Genomic DNA, 25,000 nt, shown 5'->3' with positions numbered 1-25,000 from the left:
CTCTAAGAGATCATCGCCCAATTTCAACCCAAACTCTAGAAAAATTAGATCACGATCAAGAACACGAAAACTCCCCAAAAACGAAATTTGTTCAATTTCTTCACTCGATTCCATCAAATTCACTTAAGGGGCAGCATCAACTCATGTCATAGCACGAATCAGAGGTGTTAATTTGATCTCATCAATGGAGAATTTTTCATCTTTGAGATAAGTAGTGTCATTGCCAATTGGTGTCGTCCTACACAGAGAAGGCAAACATTGGAACAACAGGCATTCTAGGCCAAACCCTAGAACATGAATCGAAGTCATCGAAGGGACGAATCAGAGAGGCAAAAGCAAAATCTCAAAATACAAGAGGAAACAGGAGCACCTGAGACTGCTCTATGCCAACAACGGCACCGCCGAGACCCATCGGCACCGGGCAGAGCACCATGAGCGGCCACAGTAGGAGAGAGGGAGAGGGGGAAAGATGAGGACGACTGGCCTGCAAGGCCATGCCTCTGCCATGCCCTGCGCCGGCCGCGCGCACGGCCCAGTGGTAGATCGAGACGGAGGGAGAGGGAGAGGGGGGGGGGGGGGGCGCCCGCGTTGCGCCACCGCCGCCGCGGCGCACCACCTCGCCGGAGGACGGCTAGCGCTGCGGGCCCGTATGGTGCGCCTGCACACCGGGAGAGGGGGAAGAGAGAGAGAGGCGGCGCGACAGCGGCGCGCCACGCCGAGCCGGGCTCACCCGCCGCCGGGGCCCACGGCCACGCGCAGCGCAGGGAGGCCGCCGCGTTCGGGGCCCGCCGCCACCTCGGGAGAGAGAGGGAGAGGGAGAGGGAGAGAGGAAGGGGAGGCGACAGGAGCGAGAGAACGAGGGGGGGAGAGATGAGAGGGCAGGGGTCAATGAGCTTAGGGACAAAATGGTCCATTCAGACTAAAATTTTAGATGAAAAATATTAAAAGTAGACTTAAATCTTAAAACGACATTACAAGGAGGAGCATTTCAGCCAAGCTATCGGACCGTCGGACGTCCGGGCGCCGGCGCTCCCCGTGGGAGATTGCCTTGAGGTCACGTGAGACGAGAGGGCAACTTGGTTTCGGCGGTCGCCCTCGCCCCGAACACAGAAGAAGGTCTACTCTCCACCGGATGGCCGCCCACGGCAAGCCCAAGCCCGCCGGACCGCCCCAGCCCCCGCCCCCACCTCCGCCGCCGCCCGAGGCGAGGAAGGGCTTCATGCGCCGCATGCTCCCTTTCCTCCTAGCCGCCAACCTCTTTGTCGGAGGTCAGCTTGCCTCCACTCCCCCTCCCCCTCCCTCCCTCGCTCATCAGTTCGCTTCGCTTTGGGGTCACTAGATTTGGGCTGCATCCCGCGATTTCTCGCTGTTTGGTACCCATAAGATGCCGTGTTAGGAGCAATCCCACCCGTTTGGTGTTTGCCCGTGCCAGTCTGACTAGGTTTGAGTGCCGCTGCGTAATTGTCCTCGGAGTCTGCTCTATCTAAGATCCGCTTGTGAGATCTTATTTTGGATCCAATTCTAGTGAGAAAAGCAGCAACGTGCTTAGGCGTTATGGATTACGAGCTGCTCTCCTGGTTTTTTTTTTATTGACTGGTGCTCTACTTGCTGGCTGTAGTGGCTGATTCTACATTTTGAGTTTTGACCCAGCAAGTTCCTGCTAGCGACTTCGATTTTCGCATGTGGTTGCTACTCCACCCACTTAATTATGTACCAGAATCACTTTTCTAGTTACTTGGCTTCATAATCAATCAGCAGTTAGCGTTGGTTACCCCCTACAGTGTAGGCTGAGCTTTCTTTCTGCTTAGAATATGGTACTGTAGAAAGCAATGAAGAACCTGTAAAAATGAGATGCAACCATAATTGAAGGTGATGTGTTTAGTATAGCAACGTATATAGTGGGCCGATCATACTCCATTTTTTTCCACAAACAGAAACCTGATCATAGTGGTGTTATCTGGTGTTCCAAATGTGGCTCAAATGCTTTCAATTGATCTGACAAAAGCATGACTCAGGTCTTGGGTTACACTCGCCAATTATGAACGCGCAGATGTTTTGTTCATGATTACGCTAGCATGTTTCTTTCATCAAAGAGATAAATATGCACTAGACTTAAGTGCTGGGATGCTGTTGTTTCCAGTTCTGAAGGTTGTGCTTGGCTGCTTGCTCAAATCAAATCTTTAGATGGGTTGGTTTACTGAATTCTTTCTATAACATGTAGCTTATGTACTCGTGCGGAGCTACAAAAAGGACTCAGGAAAGGACTCAACCACTGATCCTGCTACTGCATCTGCTGCAACTTCTGGGAAGCCTGCCGAACCAGTCTCTGTGCCCAGAAAGGAGCTCCCACCAATCCCTGAAGATGACCAGCGCAAGCTCTACAAATGGATGCTGGAAGAGAAGCGGAAGATCAAGCCACACAATGCTGCCGAGAAGAAGAAACTTGATGAGGAGAAGGCCCTTCTCAAGGAGTTCATCCGAGCAGGATCCCTCCCGAGCTTATGAGCTCACCAGTTGTCTTTTGGATCTTTTGTGTCTAGTGTTCCACCAGGAAGGTGGTTGGGCCTGATTGGATTGTGTACAAGCACAGTACTGTGCTATCTTGTAAACTGATGTCTCCATGATTTAGCCTCCTCGATCCAAAGGTTGTGTGGATGCAAACTAGTATTGTGTGCATTAGCTCTAGAGATTCTTCAAGACTTAAAAAGAAAAAAAAAACTTCTGTGTGAAATTATTTTGTTCCATCCGCGATTTGTTCTGTTGACATTTATGTTCTGTGGTTCTCAGGTGATGAGTAAGCCCATCGAATGCCATGTAACATATTGCTGAGACTGCAACTGGGCCCCAATCCTATTCAGAATATTCTTAACCACTTAATGCAAACCATGTGGTGTTCTCTTCACAATTTGTGGGTGTATGTCTTTTGATAGCAACAGAAGGAGCCAAACTTTAACTCTTCCTGTGGTCCCAAGAGACCCAGTGGCTATGGATAGCCAGCCACAAGTCCAGCTTGCCCAAACAACATCCACTAGCTGGTGTATCTTCTTCTCTATGCTCTAGAAGATTAGCATTGTAGGGCTTCTGTGCAGCACCAAGCAGGAATTCAGAAAAGAATGCCTGGAAGCATCCACATATCAGGCAATTTCTTGTCCTATCATTCATAACTATGTTTTACTTGAAAATCTAAAAAAAATTCTCGTATTGTTCTGTTGGAAGCAAGAACTGATTGTGCTCCTTTTCTTTTTTCATTTTCCTTTTTACTATGCAGCCACTCAACCACCAGTCATCACCCCTCTGTTCTTGCAAGGTTTGAATCTCCGAATTCTACTTTCTTTCCTCGTTTTGCTTTCCATTTGCTAATTTTCTGTATTATATGTAAATTACATTTTCGATGCAGTCGCTGTGGGCAAAAGAGAATACAGTGGGAACATAGAACAAGATGATTTATCTTTGTAAGCTCATTTTCATATATTCCATTAATTGATATTTGACTAGTGCATCATTCATTTATTTTCATCACAACCAAATATATGTGTGGTGTGCAGCCCTGTTACATCACTTCGGGAGAGTATGGTAATAATGCTGTACAATGCAGACAAGGAATTGATATCGAAATCAGGTTTTTTTAGCTGGTTATATACCGTTCTTTTTGTACTTACCAACATCTATTAATTTATATGTTTTCAAAATCACCACAGAGCTGAAGACAAAAGCAATTGTGGAGTCAGGAACTATGGATGCAGTATTTACTCTTGATAGTGGAGGGAAAATAATTCTTCAGGTTCAGTTCTTACTCAATGATGATGACCGCAAGCGAATCCAAGAAATGGTAAGATGGCTCCTTCTGGGATGCCTTGTTAAAACTCCAGGGGCAAATTTCTTGATAATTTCAATAATATAAAGTAATGTATATAACTTGTCTTGTACTATTTATTTAGAGAAATTCTGCAATGAAAAGGAAACAACAAGAGCTGCTTGGGGATGGCAATGAACTCAATTTTCCAGGTAAACTAGTAATCACAACCAAAATGGTGGACTTCTCCTAGTGTTTTTAAGTAGTAATAAAACACTACCACTACTCATAGCACATGAGAATCTCACTAGGAGGCATTTAGTAGGGAAAATTTATACTAAATTTTGAATGCTAAAACACTAGGAGAAGCCTACCTCACTAGGAGAAGTCTAAAATTGTGGTTGTGAATGTTTGCTTATTCAATTGTGTCTTATGTTAGACGCAAGCAACAGAAAGTGAACCTAGCTCAACTGGTTGGGTGCAGGTTCAAGTCCTCTTCTACTCGAACTTGGGTATCTTATTTCTTTGTTAATAATGAAAAATCGCCTAGTTCCTCCTAGGTTGGTCACATTTTCATTTTTGTTAGTTGCAAGCAACCAGTTGGAGATCTGTTGCACAAACGATATGCTTTCATGTTATAGACTAATCAGACTAGATGTGGTGTCATGGTGTTCATTTGTCTCCAAATAGGCTAATAACATAAGGTCCATCTGTTAGTATTTCTTTTAATTCCCTTGATGTTGTACACAGGCTTCAAGTAGAACAGTGGCCCACACATGTGGTGTCAGTGTGGATTTCATTAGAAACTTAGTGGTTTAGCCATTTAACTGTTTGCATATGATCCATCAATATGTCAGTGCATGCCTCACTCTTCAAATAAATGGAATGTAAAATGTAGTAACTAATCGAGTGCATAGTTGATATGGAGAATATTGGTAATTCTGTTTTCTAGTTCTTATCGACAACTTCCAAACTTGTTAGACAGCCCATTGTCTAAACGGCTCATAGAGAAGATTTCCAACATTCAAAGCAAAGGAGCTGAACGATCTAAGCTTCGGAAGAGTTTGTCACTGGATGATTTGCAAGAGAGGGCTGTGTTATCTGGAATAAATGTGGATCCACGGTTTAAGAAGGCCTCAGGAGACTCGTTGCTGCAAAGGGGTGTTAGAGACACCTTAAGCTTGGAAGATCCCAGTGGCTCCAAGAAAGGGAACACTATACCAGAGAGCAAATCAAGTAGTTCGGTGAGGAAGATGATAAGTACCTTTGGAGGCACCACCCCACAGGTTTGTTTTTCATCCAAACATTTTAAAACAAATCACCTTCATTTATCAGGAACATGCCATCTGTTGTCTCTAGTAGTGTTAGCCAAATATGATTGGTTGATGTGAAATACGTATATGGTAACTCTGTCCTCCCTGGACCTGCAGGGTATCATTTCAGAAACTGATGTATCACCCACAACCACCGACTCAGGCAGCACACAGGCAGGCAAAACAGTAATCCCTTTTGATGATCATAAAGCTTCAAATTACAGGTCAGGGAAAACCGTTTCGTCTCAGCATATAAAAACGAGTGAACCTGTACAAACTGGGATGCCAAAAACAACTGAAAGCAGCAGAAGCCGTAGTTCTGAAACTGGTGTATCACCCACACCCACCGACTCAGGCAGCACACCGGCAGACAAAACAGTCATCCCTTTTGATGATCATAAAGCTTCAAATTACAGGTCAGGAAAAACCGTTTCGTCTCAGCATATAAAAACGAGTGAACCTGTACAAACTGGGATGCCGAAAACAACTGAAAGCAGAAGAAGCCGTAGTTCTGAAACTGGTGTATCACCCACACCCACCGACTCAGGCAGCACGCAGGCAGGCAAAACAGTCACCCCTTTTGATGATCATAAAGCTTCAAATTACAGGTCAGGGAAAACCGTTTCGTCTCAGCATATAAAAACGAGTGCACCTGTACAAACTGGGATGCCAAAAACTACCGAAAGCAAAAGAAGCCATAGTTCTGAAACTGGTGTATCACCCACACCCACCGACTCAGGCAGCGCGCAGGCAGGCAAAACAGTCATCCCTTTTGATGATGATCATAAAGCTTCAAATTACAGGTCAGGAAAAACCGTTTCGTCTCAGCATATAAAAACGAGGGCACCTGTACAGACTGGGATGCCAAAAACAACTGAAAGCAGAACAGGCCGTAGATCTGGTAGTCGAGACGGAGCAAGCAAGCAAAATCTGAGAGAAAACGAGCTGATCAGAACTAAGAGGAGACCCCAAGCAAAGCATCAGCGCTCCATTGGTCCCTCCTATTCGGCGGAGCAGATGCACTCAAGAGACTACGTTGAGCGTCCCTTGAACTATCTGGTTGCAACATCAAGCACCTGGATACACCCACACATTTGTGTCACAAGCGCGAGCAAACAACTAAAAGACCTCCTTGAACTTGAGCTTCTGAACTCGCTTGCTCATATCCAACACACTGGCAAAAGCCAGCATGTACAGGAAGATATCCAAGAGGTATGGAAGCAACTGTCATGTTAGTGTTATTACTGAGAAGTTTGCTCCTAACTTTTGTGACCTGGTGTCTAATTTGTGAAGCAGAACAAAAGCGACGAATCCATTGCCGCTGCTCAAACTCGAAGCGGTGGTTTCCCGATGATAAACGGGTGGCTGATAAATCAGGCGAGTCATGGGAAGTTTGTTTCTGATAGAGTTTGCTGTTAGTTTTAGCCAGGAAAAGATGATGAACTTGTACTCATTATGAATGTTATCTGATGTGCGCAGGGAGTACGTGCTGCAATTGTGGTGATAGCTTGCGGGGCTATGTTCTTCAACAACAGATGAAAATCTTTGTGTCAAGCAGTGCCGCTGCCATTAATTTATCTTTTTTTTACTGCAAATTTCTATACCTATAGGAGGACGATGGCCAGATTTTGCATACAGAGCTCACATTAGTACATTAGCTATATAATTGCAAAGTTTTGAGTGCAACACTTGATTCAAATTTTGGAAATGGTACCGCTAATTTGGTAAAAAAAAACATACTTATGTGTGGCGATTTTTAAAATGTCAAATTATGTTTGTCATGACTTTTGAGTTAGGCTGCACAAAGCGTTGAGGTCTTTAGTTATTCAACGTGCACGAAGTTAAGAGAAAATCGTCCTGTTTGTTTGGGCTTGTTTGGTTTATAAGCCGTACTTTTTCAGCCAACGAACGGTATACCAAATCAGCCAACAGTACTTTCAACCATGGCTTATCAGCCAAATAAGCCCAAACGAACAGGGCGAATGATTTATGGTTTTCACCTAAACGCTAACTCCTATTATTATTCTCGGTTTATTAACAATGAATTTCCAGTTCATTAACGAAAACTATATTATTGGACGCATGCTTGGCTAAACATTGGCCAAGAAATGAAGCACCACTGATTTACTGCTTTGGTCTAAATTTTGACGATCTAGGCATTGACAAGTGTGGCTTGATGGGCTGATGGCAGAGATGTTGACGCTGGCGTTGCATATGTAATGTAAAATGTTTTTTACCAGATGACGTGAATTTAAGACGGGTGACCTAGAAAGTGCGCTAATTAAGAATTTTGAGAACATGCCGGGATTCGTCACCTTTCTTGACGCTATGATCGGTATTTCTTGTTAAGGGCTCGTTGGTTTCCTCCGTAACGATCGCTAGGAAGAATTACGGCTGGCTGTGTTCAGTTGGAAAAGAAGTCGACTTGTTTGATTTATTTTTTTAGTTGGAGCAGTGTTTTTTTTTCATAATATTCCAGCATGAACAGTATTTTTCTAGCATGAACAATCAATTTACATAGGCTTTTATTGACCGGAACAATTCCTGTGTCAAATTGCCTCAAACGAACGAGCCCTGACGATGAAATATTTCGGGAGAGATTTTCTCACGGATTTTTTTAACGATCTTGGCTAGCAGTACTTACTACTGTAGCACTACTCGCAAAAGAAATAAAAAAACTTACTTCAGCGACCGACATATGGGCCCCACATGACAGAAGCCGACCTGTCCTGCTCCTCTGAATCCTGATCCGTGCGGGTGCAGCAGAGCCATCTCCATCGCGAAGCCGCGGCTCGGAACCGAGCTCCTGCGTCAACCAGATCACACGAACCAAACCACCGCCTCCTCCCCCGATCCTCCGGCGCCCATGGCGACACGCTACTGGATCGTGTCGCTGCCCGTGCAGTCGCCCGGCGCCACCGCCAGCTCCCTGTGGTCGCGCCTCCAGGACTCCATCTCCCGCCACTCCTTCGACACTCCGCTCTACCGCGTAAGCGATCCTCTCCGACCCCTCCCCCCTCTTCGCGCCGGAATTTAATCTTGCGTCGCCTCACCGTCTCCGCTGTCCGCGCAGTTCAACGTCCCGGATCTCCGCGTTGGCACCTTCGACTCGCTCCTCGCCCTCAGCGACGACCTCGTCAAGGTTCCCCGCCTTCGCTTCCCGCACGATCTCGATCTCCTTTCTTTTTCCCTCTCCCTTATGCTGCCCCGAGCACTAGCCTCTGATTCAATGCCATCTATACCCTGCCTGCAGTCCAATGTCTTCGTGGAGGGCGTGTCGCACAAGATCCGGAGGCAGATCGAGGACCTCGAGCGCGCCGGAGGGGTCGAGAGTGGGACCCTCACCGTCGATGGCGTCCCCGTCGACACCTACCTCACTAGGTCTGCTGCAAACTAATATACTGCCCAGCCGATCGGATGAATGTTCTGTTTAGCTTAAAAGCTTCTGTGTTGGCTGCGCGTGCAGGTTCGTGTGGGATGAGGGCAAGTACCCCACAATGTCTCCGCTCAAGGAGATTGTTGGCAGCATTCAGTCACAGGTTGCCAAGATTGAGGATGATATGAAGGTCGGTTTGCACGTCTTAGTCTCCTCTTTGATTATCCTTTTTTGTGTCCTGTCCTGGCCTACCCCAATTTGTCGCTGGTATAGCAACATCAATTCATTAGCTAGACTCGCGGATAGTTTATTTACTACTGTTGGTTGGGATTTAGGAGCTAAGGTTGCTCTTCAGACTTCATCACAGCTGAAATATATACAACCATACTCATATATGTGTAATAAGATGTCATGTTTATACTTGTTTCCCAAACGTGTAAATTTCAAAGGAGCTCAGTACAGTTGACAGTGCATTCTAGGGGATTTTGCTTGCTTTCATGTCAATTTACCGTTATCACTACATTGTTCTAACCACTGTTTGTTTTACTATTAGATCTACTGCCACTTGTCCTAGCATAGAGTTGTCACATGCTTCTGATACAGAATTACGGAACCACTAGGATGCAAAGTGACGAGAAACCATTGATCCCAGATTTTGTCAGGACTCAGGACAAAGAAAAATCGTGTTTCTCAGCTAAAATACCATTTGGTTCTCTGGCTGTGGTTTTATCTTTGCCCTCAATTCTATGACTCTCGTTTTTATTGTACTGATACATCTCGTCAATAACTTATATGCTTTATTTTTAATTCACAACTTCTAAAAAAATACTCTCTTCCCCAGGTTCGAGCAGCGGAATATAATAATGTAAGGAGCCAGCTTAGTGCAATCAACAGAAAGCAAAGTGGGAGGTAAATTGCATTGTCATACTTGTGTGTGCGGACCCTAGAGGAAGTGCTTGATGCCAAGACCCTTACGCATTTTCTTTCTTGTTTATTGTAAAAGGAACAGGAGAGCGGAACTGAATGATATATTCATTTCATCTGTTGCTTTTCCTATACTAATTAGTTTGTCTTTTTATCGTGTGAAAGCTTAGCGGTTCGTGATCTTTCCAATCTGGTAAAACCGGAGGATATGATCACCTCGGAACATCTTGTGACCCTTCTTGCGATTGTTCCCAAGTACTCCCAAAAAGACTGGTTGTCAAGCTATGAGACACTTGACACATTTGTGGTAAGGTTAAATTTTTATTGTGCTCTTCATTTATCATGCTTTCTGCTTGTTAGAACCTCCCAAATTGACATATTTTTCTTGTAACTTTCCTTTTGAAGAGAATTGAATAATGTTTTTAACTATCCTTAGGAGAATTTTACTTTAATTAAAATCTGTCAAGGTTGTCTAAATTATGTCCTTGATTTCCTTATATGGTTATATTCATACTTGATTTGACTGCCCCATTCATATGAGCTAACTGATAATTTTATAGGTACCTAGGTCATCTAAAAAGCTCTATGAAGATAACGAATATGCTCTCTACACTGTGACACTATTTGCTAAGGTTGTTGACAACTTTAAGGTCCGTGCCCGCGAGAAGGGTTTTCAGGTAAGGTTTCCTTGAGAGTCTTTTGTTTACACTTTACATTAAATCTGGTTATCCTGCTGTGACAGAACCGCCCAATTTATACAAGATCAAGTACGGTTGTCCCCGCTAACACGTTGACACACCCATACTTTCACTCATATAAACCCGGTAGTCCGCCGAGTGTCCCGAAAGACCTCGGTAAATCAACATCACAACCAAGATCGCGTGATTAAGCAAATACACATCACATACATCGAGTTGCAGCGGAAATAATATTACAAAGGGGTTAACAAATAATAGTACAAGTTTGGGTTTCAAAACCGCTTAGTGAAAACAACATAGCTTTCAATGATTACATTAATATAAGTTCCAAATATAGTGCTAGCATAAGTGACATCATCCGACAAAAGCATATAGATGAGAAGTAAGTATAGAATCACCGAGCCCACCGGTGGTTAGCCACCATCATCAACAGGTCGAGAACATCACCTGCAACAAGGTGGGATAAACCCTGAGTACTTGAATGTACTCAGCCAGACTTACCCGTCGAAAACCAAAACAAATGACACCAAGGATCATGCAAGGCTTTCTTTAGTGGGCTAGCTGACTTATTTGCGAAAAGCATAAGCTATCATGAAGAAACCAATTTAAGTACTTTGCATCATCTTTATTATGACCTATCCATCTAGGTAAGCACCTGTACTATAGCAATCACTTGATTAACCAATAGCATCCAGTTACCAATTTAAATTTAGCATATCCCATACCATCCAGATAACCATCATTGTTCCATAATAATTACTACGATGAAGTAACTCGAGTCAAGTGCTCACTATCCAGGAGCGATGGCGATTCGAATCGATTCCTAACCAGCTGGTGATTTATTCCTTACACAAACCTCACTCACCCGCTAAAGTGAGATATTGATCACCGAGTCAACTTTCCAGGAATCTCGAGTTTGCCAGGAACCACATGTACCCGGGGGCCGACCGACTGCACTTTGGTCTTATCATCTCGCCCCCGTGTCCTACCACACCTGCTCCGGCACAGTGCGTTGCGGGCAATCTACTTGGCCCGAAAAATCTCCCAGCTTCGCGGTCGGAAGGTACTTTATCCGGCCAGCTAAATGTAAGGCATGCGTTCAACATGACTCGAGGCCCAACAACGGTCGGTCCTTAATCGACACAGACGGGGATAGATCCACACCCAAGACCTCCATGTCTTGTTGCTTCGCTATCGACATCCCGTCCGGTCTCCATTTACATTACCCCATGGTTACTTCCAGGATATCATTCTTTCCATAGCTAAATTCTTCCAGTAACCACCTATAATGTAGGTGACCGGATATCACCGATTGCTACCGGTCTAAGCAAGGCTAAGCAGTTATTCGATCCTGACCTAACAGGGTAAAAAGGTAATAAGGTAGGCAAGGATAGTAATAAATGCATCAACGGTTTCAACCAACTCCTACAACTTAATGCAACAATATATAACTCATATATAGAAAGAATTGCTTTTATAAATTAGGAGGCTTATAATGCTCCGGGGCTTGCCTGGGATCCGACACAAGTCAGTTCAGTTAGCTTGCACCATCCTGGTGACATCTCAGATCCTAGCACTCGCTTAGTCCTTCCATCTTCGGGACAGATACTCCATACATCGTCTTCGGATTTGGCTCCAACATCACGTCCTTCACGTGGTTCATCTAGCGTACCTAGATGAGATGCAAGAAGCAAGTGCATGAATATGAAGAATAGTACCATGAGACGCATCACAAATAGCAAGCAAGACAAGCATCGTTTACACTAAACACACTTAAGTACTTTGCGATGCTTAACTTAACATCACACAATCTATCATGCTAAGATAACAAAGAATATTATACATGGCACATAAGTCTCACAAGATCTCAGGTGTATTTAACTTAATTATCAAGGACGTGAACCACACTTAGCAACATGCAAAGCAAGTCAAGGTGAAGCAACAACTATAACCGGAATATGCCAATTTCTGGACTTGCAAACAGCAGCTTCATAAATCAATCATATCTGGAGTTTTATAAATCCAAATGATATGAAACAAGACATTCTGGAAAGCTTAGGAAATTATCTACATTTCATCTTTAATCATCTCAGCATGATTCTCAAGTTAACTAAGTCAAATATATTCATTTACAGAAACTGGTCTACAATTGACAGAAAACAGCCATTTCTGAAACCCAACTTTAAACAGCTATAACTCTTAAACTACTTGGCCAAATGACACCAATTTTTAATAGAAGCTAGATACATGAATTATCTACAACTTTTGTATAAACAAGTTTCACAACAAAGCACATTATCATGAAGAACTTTGCTAAGTTCCCAGATCTATCCATAAACCACATCGGCAAGAAAATAATTATTAACTTATGTTGCCAATACATAATTAGGCAAAACCAACTTTACCAACATGTCACACATGACTAAAGAACACCAGAAAACCTAGTGTCCATGACCAAATAAATTCTTTTAATGCATTTCTTAATTTATTTTAGATAATAAGGTGACTTAATGAACATATACCAAAAGTGCACAATAACTTCTACAAAAATTACAGTGGCTCACATATCCTCTTAATAGTCTACTGTATAAATTTCACTCCATTTGGATATGTATAGCAACCTCTACGAAAAAGACAAGTTGCTAAAGCAAGAATTCATGTGAGAGCAAGATAAACCAATAACTCACTCATACTTCATCCAATACTCATGAAATTTTTATCACACATCAACTATCATATGAGTAGCATGCCACAAAAATTTCACTCCATTTGGAGCCCTAGATCTACAGTTATGAAAAAGACAAATACCACTAGTATTACAAACCTAGCTGCATAAATATATTTTTACAGCTAAAACTTTAAAGTAAAACATGTAATATTATAGATCTAGTGCATAGAGAATTTCACAAGGATTCCAAAAAGTCCTCATTTACTATTTTACGAATTTTCTATGATTTACTATGAATTTCCAAAGTTCCTGCAAAATAATTACAAACCAGTCCTACGGCACTATTCACATGAGTCAATGACAATGCAGTTAGGCCCCTTCACTTTGTCGAATTGTCGCGCGAAGTCCCTGACGCGAATTTTGAACAGAGAGGTCGTCGGAGCTCGCGGAATCCGGCCGGAGAAGGCACGTCGTCGGCGGCTGAGGGGCGGGGGAGCACTAGGGGGCCCTTACGCACACGCTAGGCTGCTCAGCTTGGCCCGACGCGGCCTGTGGTGGCGCGGCCACAGTAGCCGCGGCGGCGACGGCAGCTGCTCCGACGGCGGGGAGCATCAGCGGCCAAAGGCGTCGGTAAAGGAGGTCCAGAGGTGCGGCGTGGTGAGAGGAAGGTGATGGAACTGACGGCTTGGAAAGAGGAAGGGCTGAGCAGCGGGGACGCGACGAGGCCGAGCTCGGCCATGGCGGCCATGGCTGCCCGCGTTCGCGAGCAACAGCGAGGCGAGGGTGCAAGGGAGAGAGTGAGCCCGGTCGTCCATAACGGCCTGGCGCGCGCGGAGAAGCAGCGAAGCGACCGCAGGGAGGCGAGGGCACGCGGCAAGGGAGAGGGCGCGCGGCGTCCATGCAAGAAGACCACGCGGCATATCGTCGAACACGTGGTGCGCGTAGAAGTGGGCAGAGCGGGCGTCAGTTCTGGCTAGCTACAGGCCGAATTAGTTACTGGGCCTAAAACAAAGTTTGAAGCCCGCGAGCTGCTCTACATTTTTCATTTAGAGACCAAGGTCATTAGAGTTCTTTAACAGCGGGTAATTAGGCCACAAACTGTCAGTGTCAGCGCCTTGATAACGGTCACGAAAATTCACTTTCGGAAGTCAAAACTCGGTCAAACTCAGTGCAACTTTTTGCATGCTCTTCTCCATAGTATAACCTTCAACTTCTCTTTTTGGACCAACTCAAGTTGTTTAATGAATTTCGGAGAACGCGGAATGCCAACAGTGATGACAATGGATTCCAGACTTAGAAATTTTTCTAAGTGCTGAAATCAGCAGCAAATTTGATCTTGTGACCTTGATTTGACTTACTTCCAAGCTGATCTAGCTCTTAGTCCAAAAACAAAGTTTGTTCTACTCTACCCAATCTTTATCTTTTATTTAAGGTGCAACTCCATACAAGCACTGTAAGTGGTTGGTCAACATAGGTCAAAGTATCGTCACTATAAAGCTTAAATTAGAGTTATTGACCGATTGAGGCATTTTCTTGACTTCTCCTCAACATGAACCTTTCATGACTTTTGTTGTAGAGTTCATCTAGAGTCATTTGGGCAAGGTTGCAAGATTTGGTTGACGATCAAGAATTCCATTCACTTTATAGTGCAATTCAGGCACTTAGTAAAATCATTCCAATAAGGATATAACTTATCATTTCATGTGACTTTTTGATTCCAAACTTCATGAAACTTTTCCAATGATCCATATAGATGGGTATTGATGTGAGACACATGAAGATATTCCAATAACACCACCCAAGCATATATCTTGAAAAGGGGTCTATAGGCGAGCAAAGGTGCAATATCCAAGTTTAGGTTGGGGCTCGTTTCTATAGGTTTGACCTTGACATCTTCATCATCACTTAATATTCCATGTTTTAGCTCAAACCCATTGCTTAACTGGTGGCAAACACCTGGGGTGTTACAGCCCTCCCCCCTTAAAGGAATCGCGTCCCGAGATTCGATGCGAAAGACTTTTAAGGGAAGAGAAACATGTCATCCAGCTTCCAACATCAGTGATAGCATTAGGCTACTTAACTTTGGAGTATCAGAGAGACTAATTTGGTCATGATACTTTCTGATACTTGCTCTTTGTCGTAAGATGTTGTCTACAGAATTTCCTTCTTCGGCCTTCATGAAATATTGTTACTTTGGGAGGAATCCAAGATAGCAATGTCCTACGTACTTCGTCCTTGATGTACGAAGAGCGATACAAGCGTAGATTAAATACTTGTAACATCTACTTCCCTAGTGGATACAGCACATACCATATGGACTTTGCACTAGATGATAATCTTCTAAAGGATACTCGTTGCAATGGTTCTATGTGTGTAGTTCTCTTTCTTTGATAACAATATTGTATGGTCTGAGTCTGCCGAGTGAGTGGTAAACATAGTAGTTGACTCTATTGGCTCAACGTTGTCGATGATCATTCCTTAGGAAGCCTTCGTATCCAAGTTGCAACAGTGATCTAGGTTGGATCTGATGCAACCTCTTGGGTAAAAACACATATAAGGTACCAAAGGCATGTCAGCATTGGAGAACCATTGACGTAGAAGGATGTTAGTGAGGCTTGGAGGACAACATAAGTTGCAAGTAATCACAAAACTAGGGACTAGTTCACTACCAAGCAGGTTGAGCACAATTTGCCTTCGTGGTGCAGTTGCACAGCAAGTTAGGTTGACTTGCATCGTAGCAAAACCAGCTTTCTTACTACATTTGTCGTCGAAGCTTCCATTCTAAGACCAATCAATATCTCAAAAACCATAATCTGAAAATCTGCGGTCTGACACCTTTCCAATTGCTTTCGAATTGCAAGGGCACAATTTTGACTTCTAGAACACTTTGACTGTTCACGCATTGCTGATCTAAGAGGGCAAAGGCAAGGCACATAGGGGTGCAATTAGTCTTCTCAAGGGTATGGAGGGTTGTCTAATCAGCAATACACCTACAAGTTGTAATTTCTTGGCATGAATTACAAACACAACCGTTTAATGCAAATGATGATCGCAGTCACAGCGAAATTGCAGATTCTGCACCCTTTTGTTTTCTATTCATATCTCACAAACTACTGCTCCAATATGCACAAATTTTTGTGGACATGTAGATCCATGGGTCTTCTAACTACTCACCAAAATTCAACTCAAATGGGCACCGTTTGACCATCCAAACAATTCATCTACCAAAACTGCTGTGTTTGAAAATGGCAGCAAACCAAGCCGACAAGATATCTCTCTAATCCGATGTTTTACTCAACCAATACTCAAACTAACTTAAGACATTGAAGGGTCCTAAGCAATGAATGAGATCACCAAGTTTGGGGTCAATCCAACTTCGTTTGAGTCACTAATTGTTGGCTTGAAGATGTTCGGTTCTGTACCTTAAAATGTAGACAGATTTCTCGTTCTTCTCTTTCTTTGCTTCATACGTTGTGGTGTGTGTTCTATACTCTCGATCCCTTTGGATAGCAGCAACAGCCTTTCCCTAGCTGAGGATGGAGGCTAGAGTTTTCCCCACATGCTTTTCTGGTAACACTTCAACCATCGTTCTAGACACCAACTTGACTATGCGCAAGCATTTAACTGGTGGGATGTTTTCGCAGGGCACAAAACATTATTCCACATGTAGGGCATTTCTATATTGACAAGAAACCATTCCTATATATCCTTCGGCACTTCATCCAATAGAGTCCGGACACATGTGTTAGTGGCACCTTGGGGCACAAAGATGCTGACTAAAAACTAGGGACGTGCTTTTGCTAGCTCCTACCTAGCCGATACAACGTCTTGTACTATATACATGATTGTCCAAGATGGAATTGACTTGATAGCACATTTGGAGAAGAAGTAGCACTTGCATTGCGGGGCCAGGTTTGCTGTTTCCTTGATCAATATTGTTCTGTGAGATCTGGCCTTCATAGTTACCAAATAGTCGTTACCTAACTAAAGACTAACTTTCCTACTGGTAACAAATCAGTTGTCCCTTAACACTTAAAAAGGTTCCAAATCTTCACTCTTGATAATAAAATTTTTAGTCGAAGCCTACAGATGGTCGCCATTGAAGTCAGCAGAAAAGGGGTCACACCAAAGGAGGTCGGTTCGTCTACGTCATCCTTATGCACCTAAAGATTGAGAACTTGGACATGAATCTCATATATACCAGGTGACCTATTACAGCACATAATCTCCTGGTCCATTTATCATCTGACTGATAACTTGTTCAACCTTAAGTGTGGTGCACCTTTCTGATCCAATGAAAATGACATAAGTTGCTCACTAGATGACCGACGTCATTATAGGGATCGTCAAGTAGAGTCACTTGTCTACCACCTCTTGTAGTCTGTTTATGTTCCTGTTAGTGACCTGTTCTTCAAAGGTTAACCATTGGACGACTTCACAAGGGAGTCCTATTGCATCTAGTTCGACATATAGATCTCTTGACATGATAAGGAGAGATAACCAAGGAAGAGCTCAAGTGAGAATAACATATCGGTGCAGTTCTGTAATGGATCATGACTAGAAACCTCGATACCAGCGCGTGCCAAGCAGCACAGCCTTGTGTGTGCACCCACAGGAGGCTCTCGGTTTCGTCGCGGCACCATAGATCGCTAATCGTGGCACCATTACTGAACATATAACCTACAAGAAATCTCACATGGCACAAATTGGGTTGCATAGGAGCAAGCACTATGCGAAGGAGGGATAGCAAACAAAGGTAGTCACAAGGTTAGGAGTCAACAAGCAGGGGATCCAAAAATCAAAACACAACGCAAGAGAGCATAGCTTAATTGCCAAAGACAACTGAGCAGGGGACTTCTTGCCAAATTTCCATATACGTCTTGTGTCCACCAAGTGATTACCAAAACTTGGACGTGGTTCTAGGATAGCGCTCTTCAACACTCGTACGCTTACCGAGGACAAAAGGGTGACAACTACGGCACTACCTAAATAACAAGCATACATACCCACCACTTGGCTAAACTAGAGGACATTATAGGTTTAAGCATGTAACCACAATTATTTCTAGCAAGGCTAAACACACACTTTTCTCAAGCACTTCCTATTCAAACAACATGGAACAAGTCATTCTTGTTTAACTCCACACAAGGAAGATAGTGCAATACATCAACCACAAGTTACTTAGTACTTAGAATAAAGGAAGGGAAGCATATTGATGCACAAGCACAATCATGATGCATGCTCGTCCTATTCGTCCTCACGAAATTGCCAGCCTAAGGTGGCAATCATGTTCTATGTCGGTGGCATAACACGTACTCTCTCGATATATAGCTAGTCGTCAGCTACATTCAATCTACGCATTCGTGGTTAGCGTACCTGCAGGCAAATTCATTGCAGCCCATCCCCACAAAAAGATAAATAAGCACACAATGAAAGTAGTAAACTAAGATACTCTCCATATATACATCCCCAGATGTATATACTTCGATATCCATAGCTACCCGACAGATATACCCACAATTAAGTACCTTCATATATACATGTGTGTAACATGTAAATATTCCAGTATCCACAGCTAACTCTCCCCTAGACCGATAGTTGGACGGTCATGCTCTCACAACTCACACTTACCTGGACGTAGAGGCAATTGATCCATACATTACCATTCAAGTGAATGACATCCATACAATAGCACGCCGTATGGACGACGAAAGTAAAAATTTCAAGAAGTGAACTCCCCATGTTAGTACTTAGATAGCCACCTAATAGTCCTCAATTGGGCATAAAGGAGGATGTCGCTAGCATAGTTTTGCAAATAAGTTTTGACAAATTTGCTTGTAGCAAAAGTTTTAGTCAAAATAGGAGTTTTAAAACCAAAACTTTGTTTTTAAAACTATGTACATGATAGTATTATGCTTAATCTCGCTCTGATACCAGCTGTGACAGAACCGCCCAATTTATACAAGATCAAGTACGGTTGTCCCCGCTAACACGTTGACACACCCATACTTTCACTCATATAAACCCGGTAGTCCGCCGAGTGTCCCGAAAGACCTCGGTAAATCAACATCACAACCAAGATCGTGTGATTAAGCAAATACACATCACATACATCGAGTTGCAGCGGAAATAATATTACAAAGGGGTTAACAAATAATAGTACAAGTTTGGGTTTCAAAACCGCTTAGTGAAAACAACATAGCTTTCAATGATTACATTAATATAAGTTCCAAATATAGTGCTAGCATAAGTGACATCATCCGACAAAAGCATATAGATGAGAAGTAAGTATAGAATCACCGAGCCCACCGGTGGTTAGCCACCATCATCAACAGGTCGAGAACATCACCTGCAACAAGGTGGGATAAACCCTGAGTACTTGAATGTACTCAGCCAGACTTACCCGTCGAAAACCAAAACAAATGACACCAAGGATCATGCAAGGCTTTCTTTAGTGGGCTAGCTGACTTATTTGCGAAAAGCATAAGCTATCATGAAGAAACCAATTTAAGTACTTTGCATCATCTTTATTATGACCTATCCATCTAGGTAAGCACCTGTACTATAGCAATCACTTGATTAACCAATAGCATCCAGTTACCAATTTAAATTTAGCATATCCCATACCATCCAGATAACCATCATTGTTCCATAATAATTACTACGATGAAGTAACTCGAGTCAAGTGCTCACTATCCAGGAGCGATGGCGATTCGAATCGATTCCTAACCAGCTGGTGATTTATTCCTTACACAAACCTCACTCACCCGCTAAAGTGAGATATTGATCACCGAGTCAACTTTCCAGGAATCTCGAGTTTGCCAGGAACCACATGTACCCGGGGGCCGACCGACTGCACTTTGGTCTTATCATCTCGCCCCCGTGTCCTACCACACCTGCTCCGGCACAGTGCGTTGCGGGCAATCTACTCGGCCCGAAAAATCTCCCAGCTTCGCGGTCGGAAGGTACTTTATCCGGCCAGCTAAATGTAAGGCATGCGTTCAACATGACTCGAGGCCCAACAACGGTCGGTCCTTAATCGACACAGACGGGGATAGATCCACACCCAAGACCTCCATGTCTTGTTGCTTCTCTATCGACATCCCGTCCGGTCTCCATTTACATTACCCCATGGTTACTTTCAGGATATCATTCTTTCCATAGCTAAATTCTTCCAGTAACCACCTATAATGTAGGTGACCGGATATCACCGATCGCTACCGGTCTAAGCAAGGCTAAGCAGTTATTCGATCCTGACCTAACAGGGTAAAAAGGTAATAAGGTAGGCAAGGATAGTAATAAATGCATCAACGGTTTCAACCAACTCCTACAACTTAATGCAACAATATATAACTCATATATAGAAAGAATTGCTTTTATAAATTAGGAGGCTTATAATGCTCCGGGGCTTGCCTGGGATCCGACACAAGTCAGTTCAGTTAGCTTGCACCATCCTGGTGACATCTCAGATCCTAGCACTCGCTTAGTCCTTCCATCTTCGGGACAGATACTCCATACATCGTCTTCGGATTCGGCTCCAACATCACGTCCTTCACGTGGTTCATCTAGCGTACCTAGATGAGATGCAAGAAGCAAGTGCATGAATATGAAGAATAGTACCATGAGACGCATCACAAATAGCAAGCAAGACAAGCATCGTTTACACTAAACACACTTAAGTACTTTGCGATGCTTAACTTAACATCACACAATCTATCATGCTAAGATAACAAAGAATATTATACATGGCACATAAGTCTCACAAGATCTCAGGTGTATTTAACTTAATTATCAAGGACGTGAACCACACTTAGCAACATGCAAAGCAAGTCAAGGTGAAGCAACAACTATAACCGGAATATGCCAATTTCTGGACTTGCAAACAGCAGCTTCATAAATCAATCATATCTGGAGTTTTATAAATCCAAATGATATGAAACAAGACATTCTGGAAAGCTTAGGAAATTATCTACATTTCATCTTTAATCATCTCAGCATGATTCTCAAGTTAACTAAGTCAAATATATTCATTTACAGAAACTGGTCTACAATTGACAGAAAACAGCCATTTCTGAAACCCAACTTTAAACAGCTATAACTCTTAAACTACTTGGCCAAATGACACCAATTTTTAATAGAAGCTAGATACATGAATTATCTACAACTTTTGTATAAACAAGTTTCACAACAAAGCACATTATCATGAAGAACTTTGCTAAGTTCCCAGATCTATCCATAAACCACATCGGCAAGAAAATAATTATTAACTTATGTTGCCAATACATAATTAGGCAAAACCAACTTTACCAACATGTCACACATGACTAAAGAACACCAGAAAACCTAGTGTCCATGACCAAATAAATTCTTTTAATGCATTTCTTAATTTATTTTAGATAATAAGGTGACTTAATGAACATATACCAAAAGTGCACAATAACTTCTACAAAAATTACAGTGGCTCACATATCCTCTTAATAGTCTACTGTATAAATTTCACTCCATTTGGATATGTATAGCAACCTCTACGAAAAAGACAAGTTGCTAAAGCAAGAATTCATGTGAGAGCAAGATAAACCAATAACTCACTCATACTTCATCCAATACTCATGAAATTTTTATCACACATCAACTATCATATGAGTAGCATGCCACAAAAATTTCACTCCATTTGGAGCCCTAGATCTACAGTTATGAAAAAGACAAATACCACTAGTATTACAAACCTAGCTGCATAAATATATTTTTACAGCTAAAACTTTAAAGTAAAACATGTAATATTATAGATCTAGTGCATAGAGAATTTCACAAGGATTCCAAAAAGTCCTCATTTACTATTTTACGAATTTTCTATGATTTACTATGAATTTCCAAAGTTCCTGCAAAATAATTACAAACCAGTCCTACGGCACTATTCACATGAGTCAATGACAATGCAGTTAGGCCCCTTCACTTTGTCGAATTGTCGCGCGAAGTCCCTGACGCGAATTTTGAACAGAGAGGTCGTCGGAGCTCGCGGAATCCGGCCGGAGAAGGCACGTCGTCGGCGGCTGAGGGGCGGGGGAGCACTAGGGGGCCCTTACGCACACGCTAGGCTGCTCAGCTTGGCCCGACGCGGCCTGTGGTGGCGCGGCCACAGTAGCCGCGGCGGCGACGGCAGCTGCTCCGACGGCGGGGAGCATCAGCGGCCAAAGGCGTCGGTAAAGGAGGTCCAGAGGTGCGGCGTGGTGAGAGGAAGGTGATGGAACTGACGGCTTGGAAAGAGGAAGGGCTGAGCAGCGGGGACGCGACGAGGCCGAGCTCGGCCATGGCGGCCATGGCTGCCCGCGTTCGCGAGCAACAGCGAGGCGAGGGTGCAAGGGAGAGAGTGAGCCCGGTCGTCCATAACGGCCTGGCGCGCGCGGAGAAGCAGCGAAGCGACCGCAGGGAGGCGAGGGCACGCGGCAAGGGAGAGGGCGCGCGGCGTCCATGCAAGAAGACCACGCGGCATATCGTCGAACACGTGGTGCGCGTAGAAGTGGGCAGAGCGGGCGTCAGTTCTGGCTAGCTACAGGCCGAATTAGTTACTGGGCCTAAAACAAAGTTTGAAGCCCGCGAGCTGCTCTACATTTTTCATTTAGAGACCAAGGTCATTAGAGTTCTTTAACAGCGGGTAATTAGGCCACAAACTGTCAGTGTCAGCGCCTTGATAACGGTCACGAAAATTCACTTTCGGAAGTCAAAACTCGGTCAAACTCAGTGCAACTTTTTGCATGCTCTTCTCCATAGTATAACCTTCAACTTCTCTTTTTGGACCAACTCAAGTTGTTTAATGAATTTCGGAGAACGCGGAATGCCAACAGTGATGACAATGGATTCCAGACTTAGAAATTTTTCTAAGTGCTGAAATCAGCAGCAAATTTGATCTTGTGACCTTGATTTGACTTACTTCCAAGCTGATCTAGCTCTTAGTCCAAAAACAAAGTTTGTTCTACTCTACCCAATCTTTATCTTTTATTTAAGGTGCAACTCCATACAAGCACTGTAAGTGGTTGGTCAACATAGGTCAAAGTATCGTCACTATAAAGCTTAAATTAGAGTTATTGACCGATTGAGGCATTTTCTTGACTTCTCCTCAACATGAACCTTTCATGACTTTTGTTGTAGAGTTCATCTAGAGTCATTTGGGCAAGGTTGCAAGATTTGGTTGACGATCAAGAATTCCATTCACTTTATAGTGCAATTCAGGCACTTAGTAAAATCATTCCAATAAGGATATAACTTATCATTTCATGTGACTTTTTGATTCCAAACTTCATGAAACTTTTCCAATGATCCATATAGATGGGTATTGATGTGAGACACATGAAGATATTCCAATAACACCACCCAAGCATATATCTTGAAAAGGGGTCTATAGGCGAGCAAAGGTGCAATATCCAAGTTTAGGTTGGGGCTCGTTTCTATAGGTTTGACCTTGACATCTTCATCATCACTTAATATTCCATGTTTTAGCTCAAACCCATTGCTTAACTGGTGGCAAACACCTGGGGTGTTACATCCTGCTTTAGTCTTTTGTCATCCACTAAGCTTTATGTCATTTGATTCCAGGTCCGTGATTTTGAGTACAGTTCTGAAGCACAGGAAAGTTGGAAGCAGGAGATGGAGAAGCTACTGCAAGACCAAGAAGCTATGAGGGCCACTCTTCTTCAATGGTGCTATGCCAGCTACAGCGAGGTACTTGTCTTTTCCTACAAAATCTAGTGGTCCTAACAACGACTGTATTTTCTTTCCTTAAAGATTCTATTGGTTACGTTTCTGCTGTAAGTGTCACTAATGTTGAATGGAAATTTTAGGCCATGTTTCTATGGAAAGCCATTATGCCGTTAATGTTTCCTGTCATTATTGTCTTCATTTGCATTAGAATTGATAGGTTTCTCTTATTTGAAATTTTAAATAAGGACATTTGTTGTGAGTCCTGACTCTGTGGCATGCTGGAACTGGTTTTTGCTTTATGTTAATATTTCACTGGTACAACCTTGTTATTTATGGAAAAATTCGTATGGTGGTAACGCATTGATCACAATGTTTTAAGTCAGATTAGGATGCATCGCCATTTGTTAGTTAAAGCTATGAATTGGCCTTATTATGTTATTATAAGCTGTGCAGGATATGGAACTCTAATTCTTGGAAAGTCAGTGAAGCAGAAAAACTGCTATCCTGCTTTTTGTTGTTTTTAGGGTCGTGAAACTCTTAATTTTACTGAGCCTTGGCTAGGTTTTTAATATTGGTCAGGCACATGTCGTTGATGGTTGCTTCAGTAGACATGACTGTAGTATTTTTGAATCAAATGCTTTCTTGGTGTGGTTAGGTTTGCTGAATTTGTTTTGCCTTCTTTCTCTCTCGTACTCGTATCTCATTTCTTGCTTGTGAATTGCAATTGTTATGGTACAGGTATTCAGTTCCTGGATGCACTTCTGTGCTGTTCGTGTCTTTGTAGAGAGCATCCTTAGATATGGTCTCCCTCCATCATTCCTGGTAATTCGCTCAGATGGTTGTTTATTATGGTGAATATTATACTTCCATTTCTTGTCTGATCATATGTTTTGCATCAGTCTGCTGTTCTTGCACCATCTACAAAGAGTGAGAAGAAAATAAGGAGCATCTTAGAGGAGCTCTGTGGCAATGCCCATAGGTAAATTCAGTGTTTTGGGTTGCGGTCCATTGGATTTTGAGTCACATGTTTTCCACTAACACAACATTTGAAACGCAGTCTTTATTGGAAATCCGAAGACGATGTAGGCGTCGCCGGTCTGGGAGGTGAAACAGAGGCGCACCCTTACGTCTCTTTCACCATAAATTTTGTCTGAGACCAGTATGTGCCTAGCCGTCTGTGGCCCAGGCAATATTCCGAAGCAGCTGTTGAAACCAAGCGAAATGATCATGTATATTACTTGCGATACGCCAATTCTTTGTTGATTTATCGGTTCATGTGATCCTGTAATTCACATCAGAGAGATCAGCCGATCAATAATGTAGTTTTTGAGTAACCTATGGAATGGCTGAAGAAGGGCGGCTCCGCTCTCTGGACCACCTATTTCCTTGCAGTATTGCACCTTGGAAGTGCCTTGTAAAAAGCCTTTGTGGATAACTTGTGTCTGTAGCAGTTGGCTACTGGATTTGTATTTATTTACAATAAAAGCCATGTGAAATAAGTTAACTCAAATTTGGATTGCGAAGTACTGGTAT

General features: G+C 43.1%; 3 protein-coding genes across 5 annotated transcripts; all 3 read left to right on the top strand.

Annotated features, from left to right (window-relative positions):
• The first annotated feature begins 991 nt into the window (after nt 1-991).
• LOC136518432 (uncharacterized) lies at nt 992-2,731 on the top strand. Its single transcript, XM_066512091.1, has 2 exons — nt 992-1,268; nt 2,222-2,731. Exons 1-2 carry the CDS (start codon nt 1,133-1,135, stop codon nt 2,503-2,505), a joined length of 420 nt encoding a protein of 139 aa, XP_066368188.1. The 5' UTR covers nt 992-1,132; the 3' UTR covers nt 2,506-2,731.
• Nucleotides 2,732-2,877: 146 nt separating this feature from the next.
• On the top strand, nt 2,878-6,792 carry LOC136518429 (uncharacterized). Of its 3 annotated transcripts, none has more exons than XM_066512086.1 (10): nt 2,878-3,138; nt 3,269-3,307; nt 3,398-3,452; nt 3,546-3,596; nt 3,700-3,829; nt 3,939-4,005; nt 4,775-5,079; nt 5,224-6,318; nt 6,403-6,483; nt 6,586-6,792. In XM_066512086.1, exons 1-10 carry the CDS (start codon nt 3,114-3,116, stop codon nt 6,643-6,645), a joined length of 1,908 nt encoding a protein of 635 aa, XP_066368183.1. In that variant the 5' UTR covers nt 2,878-3,113; the 3' UTR covers nt 6,646-6,792. The 3 variants fall into 3 exon arrangements, with proteins under 3 accessions (XP_066368183.1, XP_066368182.1, XP_066368184.1); XM_066512085.1 differs by having other exon boundaries at nt 3,546-3,619; nt 3,699-3,829; XM_066512087.1 differs by lacking the exons at nt 2,878-3,138; nt 3,546-3,596 and having other exon boundaries at nt 3,699-3,829.
• A 963-nt stretch (nt 6,793-7,755) lies between these two features.
• Nucleotides 7,756-24,990, top strand: LOC136518431 (V-type proton ATPase subunit C-like). Its single transcript, XM_066512090.1, has 11 exons — nt 7,756-8,095; nt 8,180-8,248; nt 8,360-8,487; nt 8,573-8,672; nt 9,324-9,391; nt 9,572-9,713; nt 9,967-10,083; nt 23,363-23,488; nt 24,206-24,289; nt 24,367-24,446; nt 24,525-24,990. The coding sequence occupies exons 1-11, from the start codon at nt 7,973-7,975 to the stop codon at nt 24,619-24,621; spliced, it is 1,134 nt and encodes a 377-aa protein (XP_066368187.1). The 5' UTR covers nt 7,756-7,972; the 3' UTR covers nt 24,622-24,990.
• Nucleotides 24,991-25,000: the final 10 nt, after the last annotated feature.

This window comes from Miscanthus floridulus, chromosome 17 (assembly GCF_019320115.1).
Source record: "Miscanthus floridulus cultivar M001 chromosome 17, ASM1932011v1, whole genome shotgun sequence".
In the NCBI taxonomy this organism is placed as follows: domain Eukaryota; kingdom Viridiplantae; phylum Streptophyta; class Magnoliopsida; order Poales; family Poaceae; genus Miscanthus; species Miscanthus floridulus.
Note: the sequence above shows the minus strand (reverse complement) of the source record. Positions and strands in the feature narration are given on the sequence as shown.